This window comes from Meleagris gallopavo, chromosome 1 (genome assembly GCF_905368555.1).
Source record: "Meleagris gallopavo chromosome 1, MGAL_WU_HG_1.1, whole genome shotgun sequence".
Taxonomy (NCBI): Eukaryota; Metazoa; Chordata; class Aves; order Galliformes; family Phasianidae; genus Meleagris; species Meleagris gallopavo.
The window spans coordinates 46,564,907-46,579,578 of NC_139404.1; the positions used below are offsets into that span (position 1 = coordinate 46,564,907).

Consider the following 14,672-nt stretch of genomic DNA (forward strand, 5'->3'; position numbering starts at 1 on the left):
TGTTGACCTGAGTCCTGATCCAATGATTTTTCCGACCAAAAAAAAAAAAAAAAAACCTAACCCTGAATGTAGTACAGGCAGTTAAATGATAGCACGACTGATAGAGTAGGAGCTCGTATCTGGCAAAGCGCCGTGCCCATGGCTGCCGCCGGGGGGCACTGTGGCGCACCGGAGAAGGCGGGGTTGGGAGTGACGCCGACGCAGGCGCACTGGGGTGCCGAGGACGGTTGGGCGGGCTGACGCGCGTCACCTCCCGTGGCGAGCGTTTCCGGGTGGCGTTCGACCAATCGTCGGGCTCGGCGGTTCCTCGAGCGTCGCCGGCGTCACGTGAGCGGCGAGCGTCCGGCGGTAGAGGCGGGTGCTCGGTCGGAGGCGGTTCCCGTCGCACTTCTGCGTCCCGTCAAGCAACGCGCGCGCGCGCTGCACCTCCGCTCTATGGTAACCATAGCGATCCACGGCGGTGGCGGATCAATACTGGGACGGCGGCGGCCGTGGCGCCGTGGGGAGCATGGCGACGCTGGTGCTGGATAACGGCGCCTACAACGCCAAGATCGGCTACAGCCACGCGCACGTCAGGTGAGGCAGCGCCGGCGCCGTCCTTTCGTTTCCGATCGCTCCCCGCTAATCCCGGCTTGGACGAGTCAGCCCTTCGCGTTCCCCGCCGCCCGCTCCCGCCGCCTCGCTTCTGCAGCCGCTGTGGGCGCCGCCCCTGCGGCGCGTCCCGGCCACGCCTCTTCCGCCTTCCTTCGGCGGCGCGAGCGCTGCGAGCCGCGGGCTGATGGGTTACAGAGCGACCTCCTGCCGTGGGCGGGCTGCTATGCACCTGCTCGGGCTGCCCAGCGCCCTGTCCAGTCTGGCCCTGAGCGCCTTCAGGAATGGAGCACCTGCAGCCCTATAGGCAGCCTGCGCCTCATCTCTGTAGCAGCTGCAATATTTTCTCAGTCGCCTGTATTGATAAATAGCTTACGAACAAGGCGTGGCTGCAAATATATCATTGAAAACACGCTGCTGTGAAAGTGATATACGGAAAGACAGCTCGTGGCTTAAGCTGTGGTGTGTAGGAAATGTCTGTGTTTCTTCCAGCGTCATTCCCAACTGCCAGTTCAGATCCAAGACTGCACGCTTGAAAACCTTCACAGCAAATCAACTAGATGAAATCAAAGACCCCTCCGGCCTTTTCTACATTCTCCCTTTTCAGAAAGTAAGTTAACCCCAATCTAGAATTACAGCCAATTGGGAATTATTGCTTACTGGAACATATTTCACACAACAGGTCACAAGTGCAGGGTATAGCCTGGTATCATAGACATCCCCTCTTGACAGTGTATTCTCAGCTATCAAAGAGAATAGAAATGTGTATAGAAACCCACCTTCTTTTTTTAAGGTAGTAGTTAACATATCAATGGAAGGTGATAGTAACATTCTTTGTTTTTATGTAACGTTTGTTCCTTGGCATAGAATTGTAAGAATTTAGAAATCTTTACTCTCAAATCTCCGCTTGTGCTGCTAGCCTATCATGTTTTTTAGATTTTTAGATCTCTGGTAATTGTTTTTAAAAAATAAAGTAAAATTGTATTTTCTAAATATTTATTTCTAATGGTTGCATTAGATGTAAATGTATTTTCTAATTGATTTTTTTTTTTCCAAACTTATACAGGGTTATTTGGTAAATTGGGATGTCCAGAGACAGGTTTGGGATTATCTTTTTGGAAAAGAAATGTATCAAGTAAGACCCTCCTTTGTTTGTTTAATTATCAATTTCTGTAGGTTATATCCTCACTGAGAGATTTACCGTAAAGACAACAACTATTAAGTAAAACTGATGAGCTTAGTTTTCTCCTTGAAAATGACTTCTATTAGAAATCACAGGGATTTTTTAATTTATTATTCTTCTAATGAGGAAAATTACGACTTTGAACTTTAGAGTAGGAGTTTGAAAAACATCTGACACTTTCAGTTTTGTGTATATCCATACTGAGTATAATCTATGCATGTTAATGTTAAATTCACGTCAATCTAATTAAGACTGCAAGTTAGTTAAAAAAGAAAAATTTAGGCAGATACAGTGTGGTTTAGAGACTAAGGAACTGTTGATGTGAAGGAGAGTGATGAACTAGGTCAGTGGGCCAAATTACGTGAATTAACTATATCTCTGGCTAACAGTTTTCTGCCAACTGAATGAATAAAATATAAAGATCTGAAATGTAATTTTTCTTATTTGTGACACCAACTAGATTTAGCTCAAGAGGTATAGTAAGTCTGCTCTTCTGTTTTTTCTTGTTTAAAAAAAAAAAAATGCTGTATTGTTATTTAAGCTGAAACTTGAGGTGTTTTTATTTTTGTGATACCTAGGAGGGTAGAATTTTACTCAGAATGAAAATAATATCCCAAAATGCTTAGTTTCTGGGCTTAAAAATACTACTGGATTTTCATAGTTAGCTTTCGTTTAAATTTTGGACCTAGAATTCCAGTCAGTCACAATTTCAGGAATAATTTTTGGTTTTTTAAATCCCTTTTTGTGACTAAAGGCCTTAGAGGGATAAGGGCCCTATCAAGGTATGGTGGAAAAAAACTCTGTAAAGTTTTTGAGTTAAACTCAAGAAATCAGTAAATGTAGAAAGTCCAGGATCTTTTGCTGGTCTGGCTAGAGTCCACTAATTGGTGTGGAATTTCATCTTGATTAAATGCTGAGCTGTTGGAGAGATGCTTTTCTGTTGTTGGTAGTATCTTGAGTATTGTAGTGTTCTTTATGTGTATCTCTTTAAAATGCTGCATTATAATGTTAAGGTAATGGTAGCAGAGTACATGATGAAGGTGCTCCCTTCTATTATATTTTAACCCATTAATGTGTTAAGATTCGTCACTGTTCATAAATTCCTTAAAAATTAAAAATAAAAGAAGAACTTAAGAAGCCTAGTTTCTGCTAACAGATAAGGCAAATTATAATCGTGTATCTAAATTCACATAGTTTTCAATTGATGTAAAATGTAGAATAGAATCACAGAATGGATTAGGTCAGAAGAGACTTAAAGATTATATTGTTCCAACTCCACGCTGTGTGCAGGACTGCCACTCACAAGCTCGGGCTGCCCTTGGTATCATCCAATCTGGCCTTGAATAATTCCAGGGTTGCAGCATCCATAACTTCTCTGGGCAATGCGCTGCAGTGCCTTACCACCCTCCGAGTAAATAATTTCCTCTTAATATATAATCTAAATCTCCCCTTTAGTATAAAACCATGCTGCCTTGTCCTATCTCTATCAGACTGTGTAAAAAATCTGTTTTCCTCTATTCATAAGCTCCCTTTAAATACTGGAGGGCCACAGTGAGGTCTCCCTGAAAGTAATAGCAATTTTGGTGTATTTTTCATAGGTGGATTTTGTAGATACCAATATCATTATCACTGAACCTTATTTTAACTTCAGTTCAATACAAGAATCAATGAATGAAATCCTATTTGAAGAGTATCAATTTCAAGCAGTTCTTAGAGTGAATGGTGAGTATATCCCATTTTAATTCACATTTATGCATTGCAAGGTTCAAACATGAGAATAAATAAATATAAATATATACATGCATATGCAGAAATTACTTTGGTTCCTTCCTGAGTAATGTGATAGTAGATGTATTCAAATTGGATTAGGCATCTTCCCAGACTACTTCTTTAAGTGCATCATTCCTTTAAGTTCAGTTGAAGGAAATCTAAGAGGAGAGAAAGATGGCAGAGATAATCAATATATTTTGAAATAAGATAGCATTTGAGGAATTCAACCAAGGGTTTGTGTGAAGACTTTCTTCTTTTAGGAATGGTGATGTTTTGTTTTTTTTTAATTTTATTTTGTATTAGCAAATAAAATGCAGCATTGTCATGAAATGCATCATTAGACATAGGATATCCCTTTAGATAGACTTGGATAATCACGTTGCAGTTAATCTGTGTGAACCTTAGGAGAGGAAATAGAGCAAGCACTTGAATCCATGAGAAAGAAAAAAGCAGCGAGGTGGGTGGGAATATACAACACTTGTTCTTAGCGCTATCATAATTAGTTTATGTGTGGTTGTAGTGTTCTGTATTGAGTTTTTTTGAAAGTCTGGCATTTAAAATTTGAAGCACTTTTATATCAGTGTAAATTCTAAAAGTGTGAGTTCATGTAAATATTGAGTAGGTTTTCTGTATTTCAGCTGGAGCTCTTAGTGCGCACAGGTATTTCCGGGATAATCCATCTGAGCTGTGTTGTATCATTGTGGACAGTGGGTATTCTTTTACACATATTGTACCTTATTGTAGAAGTAAAAAGAAGAAAGAAGCAATTATCAGGTAAACTACATTACGTTTTGTTTTCTTTTTATTATTTATTTATTTATTTATTTTAAGAATTGTTTGCTATACATAGAATCATCATATAATCATAGAACGGCTTGGGTTGAAAAGGACCACAGTGATCATCTAGTTTCAATCCCCCTGCTATGTGCAGGGTCACCAACCACCAGCCCAGGCTGCCCAGAGCCACATCCAGCCTGGCCTTGAATGCCTCCAGGGATGGGGCATCCACAACCTCCTTGGGCAACCTGTTCCAGTGTGTCACCACCCTCTGCGTGGAAAAACTTCCTCCTAATATCTAACCTAAACCTCCTCTGTCTCAGTTTAAAAAATTAAAAAATTCCCCTTGTCCTGTCACTATACACTCTCCTAAACAGCCGTTCCCCCTCCTGTTTATACGCTCCCTTCAAAGATTGGAAGGCCACAATGAGGTCTCCCTGGAGCCTTCTCTTCTCCATGCTAAACAAGCCCAGTTCCCTCAACCTTTCTTCACAGTAGAGGTGCTCCAGCCCTCTGATCAACTTAGTGGCCCTCCTCTGGACCAGTTCCAAGAGCTGCATGTCTTTCTTACTGGAGTCCCCAGGCCTGTTCCCAGTACTCCAGATGGGGCCTCACAAGAGCTGAGTAGAGGGAGACAATCACTTCCCTCTCCCTGCTGAAGTTAACAAAAATCCTTGCATTACTTCTTCTCTGTAGGATTAATGTTGGAGGAAAACTGTTAACCAACCATCTGAAGGAGATAATCTCTTACAGGTAAAGCATGAGACTTGATATAAAATGAGCAAGTTTGCAAAGATATTTTTTCTATGAATTTTAGATTAAATACTGTTTAAAGCGAACTGTTGTCTGTTACATTCAGCTAGCTGCTGTCCTGAGCTTAAAATTGTCACTATAAATATTTAACAGCCTAATTCATCACAGTACCAGGGCTTTTGAAGTTGCTGAAACAACCTGTATGTTCACAATGATACAAGTTCTTAAAACTTTCTGAGACAGCTGACTGATAATCTACTGAGACGGTTGTCAAGTATGTTCTATAGTGCTAGATTTCTGCACTGAAAACTAGTAACCCATCTCCAGTATAAAACTAGACAGGTAATGCAAAGAATTGTAACAGTTGTCAAACTTAGATTCTATTTTATATGTTGGTTGTTTTTTTCTGTTTGTTCCTGCACAGGCAGTTACACGTTATGGATGAAACGCATGTAATTAATCAAGTAAAAGAAGATGTGTGTTATGTGTCTCAAGACTTTTATAAGGACATGGAGATTGCTAAGTATGTATGCAGTGCTATTAAGTGTAAAACTTGGTACTTCTCAATAATCTATTTGTACAAACAAATGAAAATATGCTGTTAATTAGAAAATTTTCAAGTTAAGTCAAAGGAAGTATTATCAGTATAAAAATGTGGAGATTTAGAACTTGTTCTTTATTCTGTTGTATTTTACATTATTTTTCAGATTAAAAGGAGAGGAAAATACTGTAATGGTAGATTATGTTTTGCCAGACTTCAGCACAATCAAAAAAGGATTCTGTAAGGTATTGATATTAGAATTTTTAAATATTTTTGGACTGTTTTCCTTTGCACAAGTCTGTTCCTGTTTGTTAAAAATATTTTCTTTATTCTACTGCTGTGTTGTAACTTCTTTCTGTTCCATGCATTAATAGGTTAAATTCTTAAAATGCCAAGTATCCTGAGGTGTATTAATTTGCAGCATCAAATCTTTAGTTCAGATGCTTGCAGGAATATTGTGTGTGGTTTGAAAACTGAATGGTAGCAAAGGCTCCATCTCTTCTTTCCTTATTCTGGTAGAAAAATAGCAAGATGTGTTGTCATCTATTTTTGAAGGCTTTGAGATACAATTATGTTGCAGCTTCTCATGAAGATTCCATACACTTTGTAACTGCTGCTTAAAACCAATAACTCATTTAGCTTACATTCTTCCTGAAGCATGTTCCTTTATAATAATTCACATGTGCTAATGCTAACTTGTAGTATACGTACATATGTAATCTTCAAGAGAAACTGACTTGCTGTCCTCAGGTTTCAGATTGCTGTCAGTGCAATACTGTGTTAAATTTGGTTGCAACCACTGTAGCTACCTGGTAATCTGATGTGCTGACTTGATGTTTCTTGCTACCTTTCCTGGTGTAGATAGGTTTCGCCTACTTTTTGAGATCTGTAAATTTTCTAGAAAAATTGGATTCTGTGCAGTTACCTGAAGGTTCTCTAATTTGCCTCTGAGATAGGAAGGAAAAGCAGACAACTTGTCACTCATTTTCTTAGGAAGCTGACATGAAAATGAAATACTTCTTTTTCTAGCATAGCATTTTATGTCCTGTTATCTAACACTTGCAGATTACTATGCTTGTGCTGTCACGAAACCTACTGTAAATTATCATGTATCACTATTATTCCTTTCGTGAAGCTGAAAGGTGTTTTCTCTTTGGTAAGTGTTAGTAAGTCTATCTGAATTTCATCTAAGCATGCCAGTAAGTAGAAAGCTCAAAGCTGTGCAATAGAAGAGCCTGAAAAGTCTTCATACTAGTGACAACAATTTTAAGTGTTATCCTGCTTTTTTTTTTTTTAGTTGGTCATAGTTTCAGTTTCAAAAGCAGCCCCAATATTTAAAGTATCACATTTGTGCATACTTATTTTATTTTGCATTGGGCAAATCTGCAGCTGGTAAGTTGATAAATTCAAATTTAATACCAGAGTATGTATTGTTATTATTAAAAGATTTATAGGTAATATGGCTTAATGTGGGATATATGGCTTACCACTACTATAGTACACGAAAAAAAATGAGCTGAGTACTCAGGAATATAGCTTCTTTTCTAAAGCAGTGTTTATTATTTCTGTCTTTAATTTAGCCAAGGGAAGAGATGGTGCTAAGTGGAAAATACAAAACTGGTGAACAAATACTTCGTCTAACAAATGAAAGATTTGCAGTTCCAGAAATACTCTTCCATCCTTCAGATATTGGTATTCAAGAGATGGGAATTCCTGAAGCCATTGTTGATTCTATTCAGAATTTACCAGAAGGTATAATTTAATAAGTATTTTGGAAGTTGTTATTTTATTTTAAATTTGTTGTAGCACCCAATGAGTCATAAGAAGCTAAATGCTCTCAATATGTCAGCCAGGCTGTTACGAACTGTTCTGTCTTTTGGCATGTATCATGTAGCCTAGAACTGATTATTATGTGTAAGATGCCCACTTGGGCAAGCCCAGCTTTGAGGTATAGTTCCTAGATTGGCTTCTACTTTTGCTTCAGTTAATCGCCCTGTGCTGTGTTACTAATGTGATCTACCTGTCACTGATGATGGAATATGCTTACATTTTTCCTCAGTGAAAGAAAATTCAGCCTGAAATCAGTCATTTAAGCATCAAAGTCTAAAACCTTTCTGACTGCTCTGTTGGACAGAAGTAATATTAGTGCCTTTGTGGTATAGATGATAAGTAAATGTAGTTAATGTTACTACTCCTACAAGGATTTTCGTAGGTTTCGTGATGCCATATAAGGATGGAAGTGTTGAGATTATGAAATGGTGCAATTTTTAAGAGTACAAAATGAATTTTATTTTGAAAGAAGAATGCGTTGGTAGGCATGAAATCTAACAGACAATTAAAAGACAACGTTGTGATTTTTAGAAATTAAAGAACAGACAATGATTGCTCAGTTGTACTTCGCAATGAATACAACTATGATGTTGATCACTAGATTATCACAACTTCTGTATGTATTTCTTAACTCATTTCCAGTTCATAACAAAGTTGGGGAAGAAAAATCTCATTTCTAAATACATCCTTAGTCTCTAACTGCAGGTTTTATTTATTTTGAAGAAATGCAGCCTCATTTCTTCAAGAACATTGTTCTGACTGGAGGAAACACGCTTTTTCCGGGCTTCAGAGATCGAGTGTATTCTGAAGTGCGATGCCTTACTCCAACTGATTATGATGTTTCTGTTGTTCTCCCTGAAAAGTAAGTCCTAAACTGTATTGAGCAAACTATCAGGCAGGACTTCTTTTGCTGACAAAAAGATACATAATATTTATATTAAGCCTTTTAAGTGAACCAAAATCGTTCAAGAGTGATTGTTTTAATTTGTTATATTTTCAGAGAAATTGAATGTATTAGAGACCATCTGCTTGTCTAGTATATTGCCTAATAAAGTTAAGCACACAAGTAGTTGTTTCCAGGGTGAGTGTTATAAATAGATCAGTAAGACTGTAGTCTCATTAAGGGAAGTGGATACATAAGTATGCGTGATTAGAGTTTAGTACTTAAAAGAATAATTAGTATATGAATGCTGATGTGTCATTTTTAATGCAGGCACGTCAGGGACTTGAAGGAAAAACATCTTTGCAGAGAGTGAATATATGGTAGAGGCAAAACAAGTAGTCTTTGATCATACAAAAGATCATCTTTACGTTTTAAAGTATTACTAGAGAATATTTTTGAATATTAAAGAATAGTCACCTACGCAAAGAAAATATGAAGACATTGCTATTTCCTGCCCTCTTCACACCTGCCTCCCAAAAGTTACTTAATTTTTTATAAAATGGGAAGTCAGCCCTGACCAAGTTTCAAACTTTGTCTCAAAACTTGACTGGAGCATCATTTAGCAGTCAAAAAAAAAAAAAAAAAGTCATCTGAGAACAGTCTTCTCTGATTTGATATATTTTTGATAGATATGGTCAAATAAAAGTATGCAGTGATGATTTCCAAGAAGTGTATTTTAAATGAATTTGCACAAGACTGACAATGGTTTTGTTCATTTTTCAGCCCTATTACTTATTCTTGGGAAGGTGGGAAGCTCATTTCTGAAAATGATGATTTTGAAGACTTGGTAGTGACCAGAGAAGATTACGAAGAACACGGACACAATATATGTGAAGAGAAATTTGATATTTAAGAAGCACAGTTGGTTATATTGTTATTCCATTGTTTTACTCAGAGTGGAGCTCTGAGCTGTTCTCTGTCAGTTAGGATTGTGTTTTAGCTTTCCTATACTTCATTGGATTGGGAGAAGTTCATTTTCAGAATAAAGTTTTACAAGCCTAATTTTTACTGACGGCTTCATTCTGTTCTTAGTGCAAAAAGTCTTAATAGTGTGAGGCAAAATAGTGAATGCTAGTACTGGTATAACACACGGGATAATTTGATTTCCCCCCCCCCCAAAAAATAAATGTTACTGTCGTGCAACCAAATGGACATTGAATGATTATTAAAAGGTCACTTCAACTTTGCCCATTCTGAAAATGAATATGTGAGTCTTGGTTACGATTATATTAGTGAATAGTCCCGAGGGGAATAGAAATGGGACCTCTGCTATTGATAACATGCATAGACTTTGAGAAAAAGTAATTGGAACATTTCCCTCTTAAAAAGAGGTTGGGGGTTAGTGGGTTGTGGGTTTTTTTGTTTATTTTTTAGGAGAGCAAATAAGTTACCTCCTCTTCTCATTTTTCTGGAATCTCTGCCAGGCTTATATCTGAGGTGAACCAAAGTCTGCAGCTGTGGCCTGGTTATTCATATCTGTTTAGGCAACATGTAACCCATCTGTCAGCATATGAACTCAGGACAGTGTATGAACAGGAACAAAATTAAGCTTATGCTACTGTGCCAGGCTTTTGTAGATAACAAAGGAGAGAATAGCGCAGAGCTGCATCAGGGGAGGATCAGGTGGGGGGTTAGGGACAGGTTCTTCACCAAAGGGCGGTGGGCATGGGACAGGCTGCCCAGAGCAGTGATCACAGCCTCAACCTGCCACAGTTTAAGAAGCATCTGGACAATGCCTTCAGATATACAGCTTCATTTCAGTTGGTGCTGTGTGGATCCAGGAGTTGGACTCCCAACTTCGGATATTCTACAGTTCTATGATTCCACAGCTGAGTTGCTGGAAAAGGACCATCACCATTTGCAAAACGTTTATATGAAAGTTTTACAGACAAGCGTATAAAGCTTTGCTTTCACATTTTAAAGGCATTTTTATTGCGTGACATCAGTCCTCTCTCTCGATATGTAAGCCATACAACAACCATACCCAATTTTACAAAAATAGAGGAAGGTGTCACTTCACGAGCGGCCCCTCACACGCCGCCAGAGGCGCGGTGCCGCACGAGCCGCCATAACGGAAGCGGTCGCGCGCATCACTTCCCGCCCTCCGCCGCCTCCCTCCGCCGCCGCCTCGGCCCTGCCCCTGCGGGGCGGAAGTGAGCCGCGCTCAGACCGCCCCTCTCCCGGCGCTGTGGCTCTCGCTATGGAGTAGCCGGAGCGGGACGGGACGGAGCCAGCGGCAGAGCTAGCTGACAGCCGGTCCTCCGGGCCCACAGGGCGACGGGCGGCCGGGTCCCGCGCCGGCGGCTCGCCCCGGGCTCAGGTGAGAGGCGCGGCCCGGCCCCGCGGGGCCACCCGGGGCCTAACGCTGCTGCGCGGGGCTGCGGGTGCGCGGCCCGGGAGCGGCGTTAGGGCCCGAAGTGGGGGAAGGGGGCCATCCTGGCTGCGGGGCGGGAGGGGCCATAGGGCCGGAGTGCAACCCCTCCCGCCCGGGGGCAGCTGCGGGGAGCGGTTCCGCTGCGGGTCCGTTCTGACTGTAGGTAACAGTGACGTGGTGGGGCGGAGGGCCGGCCCGCGGGAGGCCGTTGCGCGGCGTTCAGGTCAGGGCTCTCCTGTTAACGAGGGACCGGCACGACCGTCTGCTGTCTGTTCTTGTTAAGGTTTCAGTTGCAGTTCAGTGCCAAAATGCTAGAAGAAAAAAAAAAAAAAAAAACCAAACCAAAAAAAAAAACAACAAAGCCGTGAAGGTGACTTACTTTGAGGATTTATTTTGGATTTTATTTCAATATTTTCACTGTTTTGATTCATTTCTTGTTGCTGTGAGGGATGTTGCTGCTCCCCTCGCACAGTGGCAGGGCTGTCACCGTGCTGATGTCTTTCTGTTGATGTGTATCAGCACATAGACCACCCGCACTTGCGAGGGGACTTCATGAAAACGATGCCCTAAGCAAATGCTGCGTTTCCTTTTAGGATTGGTTCCAGATTCTGTAGACTTGGTGTAGCTACCAGGCTCTTGCTGTCATCAACTCGTAATCAATAACCCTTCCTGTTCAAACAGAGGGAAAGCGAAGTTTTTAAGCGTAATTACATGTCCTGTGTTGCTTGTCTGTGCACTATTACTCATAAGATCTTGTACTTTTCTCATTTGCTACCTTTTAATTTTAGCTGAAATTGTCATTCTCGGTAGCAGATTTGCTTTGTTGCCCTGTGGCTGTTAATTCTACTGTAAGTAGTAATTCAGTCTTTGAATAACCGAACAATTGAACAGTTTCCTGCAGTTGAGAACTAAAGTTACATGTTTCAGGTATGGTCAATAACATTAAGATTTGTGGTATTATAGTTGTTTCCCAGAACAGAATGTTTGGGTTTTTTTTCCTCATGGATTTTCAAAGTATGCTGTTCTTGTTGATGTAAATGTTTTTACTGAAATCAATAATAACAATCATTTTTACAGAGCCAAAAAAAAAAAGATTTCTTTTAGAACGCAGTCCAAATGTTGACATGAGGATTTCTACAAATGTATAAACAGTTTTTAATAGACTTAAACAAAAACTGTTTACTGAGGAGTACATTTTTTAGTACTCCTTTTCCTTTGCTGAACAAATCAGTAATTTGTGTACTGTCAAGCTGGAAATGAACAGGTTGGACAGGGCCTGCTAGGATTGCTGTTTAAATCATGGCCCTTCAGACACCTGGATGTTGTGGGCATGCTCACCTACTGGCTTTTCTAGCCTTCTCACTATAGTTAATCTGTCACCCACAGTAGAGGGCAGTTGTGAATTAATGAATGCTGCACCATTTTTTCCACTGTCTGGCTGGAGTAGCTCTCTTTCAGGTTTATACAAAGGAATGTGAGCATGCGCATGCACATGTTTTCTTCATCTTCTCTCTGCAACTAATTCTGTGGAACTTCCCTCCAGTTTTGCAACAGAAGAATGTATTGCACTGATGCTATGGAAGACTCGTCAGTAGGGAGTGAATGAAACAGAATACAAAATTGAACAGCAAGTAGATGAGATTTGTGGTTATTTTAAACTCATTATGATTGATTTTACAGTTCTTTAATATAGAGAGTTTGTCCTGTGACATAGCTGCAGAAAAAGTTCTAGAGATTCCTACCACTGTGTTCAGAATATTCTGTGATCCTTATTTCCACTTATTCATCAGGTTAATAAAAAGTTCATTTATAAAGGAATATTGGACAGTGTCTAATAACTGATCTTGGGCTGCACAGTTAAGAATTGCATGTATTTGTCCATAGCATAACTGATAAAGTTGATTTATTGCTCTAAAATGTCACTTGTAAATAGTAGTGTAATTTAATAAAGGAATTCCGTGTTTCCATAGTTTATTTCCAGATGTTCTAAATAAAACAATACATACCAAGCAAGTTCATAATTATTCTTATCTCATTGGACTTAGACTACTCAGTCTCAGTGCCTCATTATCTAAAGCTTCCGGTCCCCATAATTAAGACCTTCTTCATCCTGCATATGCATCATATCTAGTTCTGCTCTTGAGTGGTCCTGATGGATCCATAACTGCTACTTCCTGTTCTAAAGCTGAGTGTGAAATTGAGATCTGTGCAGCTGATGTCTTTCTTTTTTTATACTAATACCTCTTTTTTTATAGAGAACATTTTCTTGAATTTTTGATTTTGGTACTCTCTTTAGAAGTGCAAAGTTGTGTTGCTCATCTGACGTGGCTGTTGGAGAAACATCTATTGAGTCACAGCAGGAGTGTGTTTCTACATTTCACTGTGGAGTCATGCTGAAAATGGGATGTAACTGCAACAGTAATCAATATAGGGCAACGTAGCTGTGATGCTTCCAGCACTGGGCTGAGATCTAGATTTGCTTAAAAATACATCTTCACTGGAATGAATTCTTCAGTTACTCTTTTTTTTTCTTCTCTTAAGAGAAAATTTGCCTACTGTGTTAATTTTTTCTTTTAGGAAAGGGGGAGAAAGATTGCATGTCTGAATAGTGTGGTCAATTTCAGACAAGTTTGACTGAAATACACAGATGCCAGAGATAAATTGCTACAGATTTGTGAGACTGAGGAACCATGGAGAAGAAACAAGCTCCATCTCTGCCTTGAATATGGAAAACATTATAATAAATGCATATCTGATTAGACTCCAGATCTGTTTAGAACAATGCCCTGTGATGCCTGAGCAGTGGGAAGAGCTTTAGTTTGTTCAAATACATCAGGTGGACATTGGGGCTGATTGGCCCCAGTGCTCCCTGGATTACCTATTAACTGTCTTCTGCTTATTTTGTCCTCATTACCATGACTTGGAAAACATCTTTATCACAGCTGACTCTGGTCTCTTCCATTTGATTAGCAGTGACATTCTCTGTTTTTCAGGGTAGTTTTGCATAAATTATAATCCAATAAATTGAGTATATAACAAATAAGGCTGTGTTTCAGCATATTTGCTAATGTGTTATCATAGGTTTATTCTACAAGTTGAAGACATTAGTATTCTTCATACCTTAAATGAAACGATGAATGAAGAAATATTCTTCAGTATTTCTTCAAAATATGCCATATGATACCAATTCCAGGAAATCATTTCTCTTTGCATTCTCTCTTTGTCTGTGCATATACCAATGAAGAAGATGAATACCTGTCTTTCTCTTTCACTATTTCTTTCTTGTCTCCATTCTTTCTTATATATCCATTATCAGAGAGACAATTATATAAATGTGCATATCCTTCAAACTTTTCTCTGGCAGAAAAGAGAAATCAGATTTTTTTTTAACTAATCATGTCAACTTAAGAAACTGTGTAAGTACACAGTAGAGGGCCAGGAAAGTGAAATAAACTGTAAGGAACCACAGTCGTTTAGCTCTCAAATTTGCAAGGATTATGCTAATAAACTTGTACAATTTTGTTGAAAAAAGCATAAAAAGGCAGTTTCTTGTTTCCTACTTTCACAGTAGCTGATCACCTCCTGAATATTCAGGTCAGACAAATAATGTCAGCAATTCTAATAGCTAAAGTACTGAATTTTGAGCTTGTGTTTTGTTAGTCATGATGTGGGAAAAAACAGTTTGATTTTTTTTAAATTGTCTTCTGCATAATAGAAATCATTCTTTTGCTGGCCCTCCAGGCTGAGCAATATTTTCCCTCTGAAAATGTCTAATTCCACAAACACTGAATTGATGGATTCTGGTTTCATTCACCTTTGGTTCTGTTGATAGATATTAATATAGAAGTTGTGAACCTTTCCTTTCACAGGAGCAATTTATAGATTCTCTAATTGATTCAGTCACCTTTTT

At 39.4% G+C, this 14,672-nt stretch overlaps 2 protein-coding genes across 3 annotated transcripts in view; both read left to right on the forward strand.

The window, feature by feature from the left end:
- The first annotated feature begins 301 nt into the window (after positions 1-301).
- Positions 302-9,390, forward strand: ACTR6 (actin related protein 6). Of its 2 annotated transcripts, none has more exons than XM_085223729.1 (11): positions 302-576; positions 1,084-1,201; positions 1,658-1,726; positions 3,373-3,496; positions 4,183-4,318; positions 5,018-5,074; positions 5,499-5,597; positions 5,782-5,860; positions 7,196-7,367; positions 8,151-8,307; positions 9,112-9,390. In XM_085223729.1, the coding sequence occupies exons 1-11, from the start codon at positions 509-511 to the stop codon at positions 9,239-9,241; spliced, it is 1,209 nt and encodes a 402-aa protein (XP_085079855.1). In that variant the 5' UTR covers positions 302-508; the 3' UTR covers positions 9,242-9,390. The 2 variants fall into 2 exon arrangements, with proteins under 2 accessions (XP_085079855.1, XP_085079861.1); XM_085223735.1 differs by having other exon boundaries at positions 305-576; positions 8,169-8,307.
- Positions 9,391-10,500: 1,110 nt separating this feature from the next.
- The window catches only part of SCYL2 (SCY1 like pseudokinase 2), a 36,144-nt gene continuing 31,972 nt past the window's right edge, over positions 10,501-14,672 (forward strand). The window contains exon 1 of the mRNA XM_085223743.1: positions 10,501-10,708. The gene's annotated coding sequence lies outside the window, so the exon portion shown is untranslated. The remainder of the gene's footprint in view (positions 10,709-14,672) is intronic.

Coding starts and splice junctions, on each gene's coding strand:
- ACTR6 (XM_085223729.1), top strand. CDS start 509: ATGGCGACGCTGGTGCTGGATAACGGCGCCTACAACGCCAAGATCGGC. Junction 5,861..7,195: donor TCAAAAAAGGATTCTGTAAG/GTATTGATATTA, acceptor TCTTTAATTTAG/CCAAGGGAAGAGATGGTGCT. Junction 8,308..9,111: donor TCTGTTGTTCTCCCTGAAAA/GTAAGTCCTAAA, acceptor TTCATTTTTCAG/CCCTATTACTTATTCTTGGG.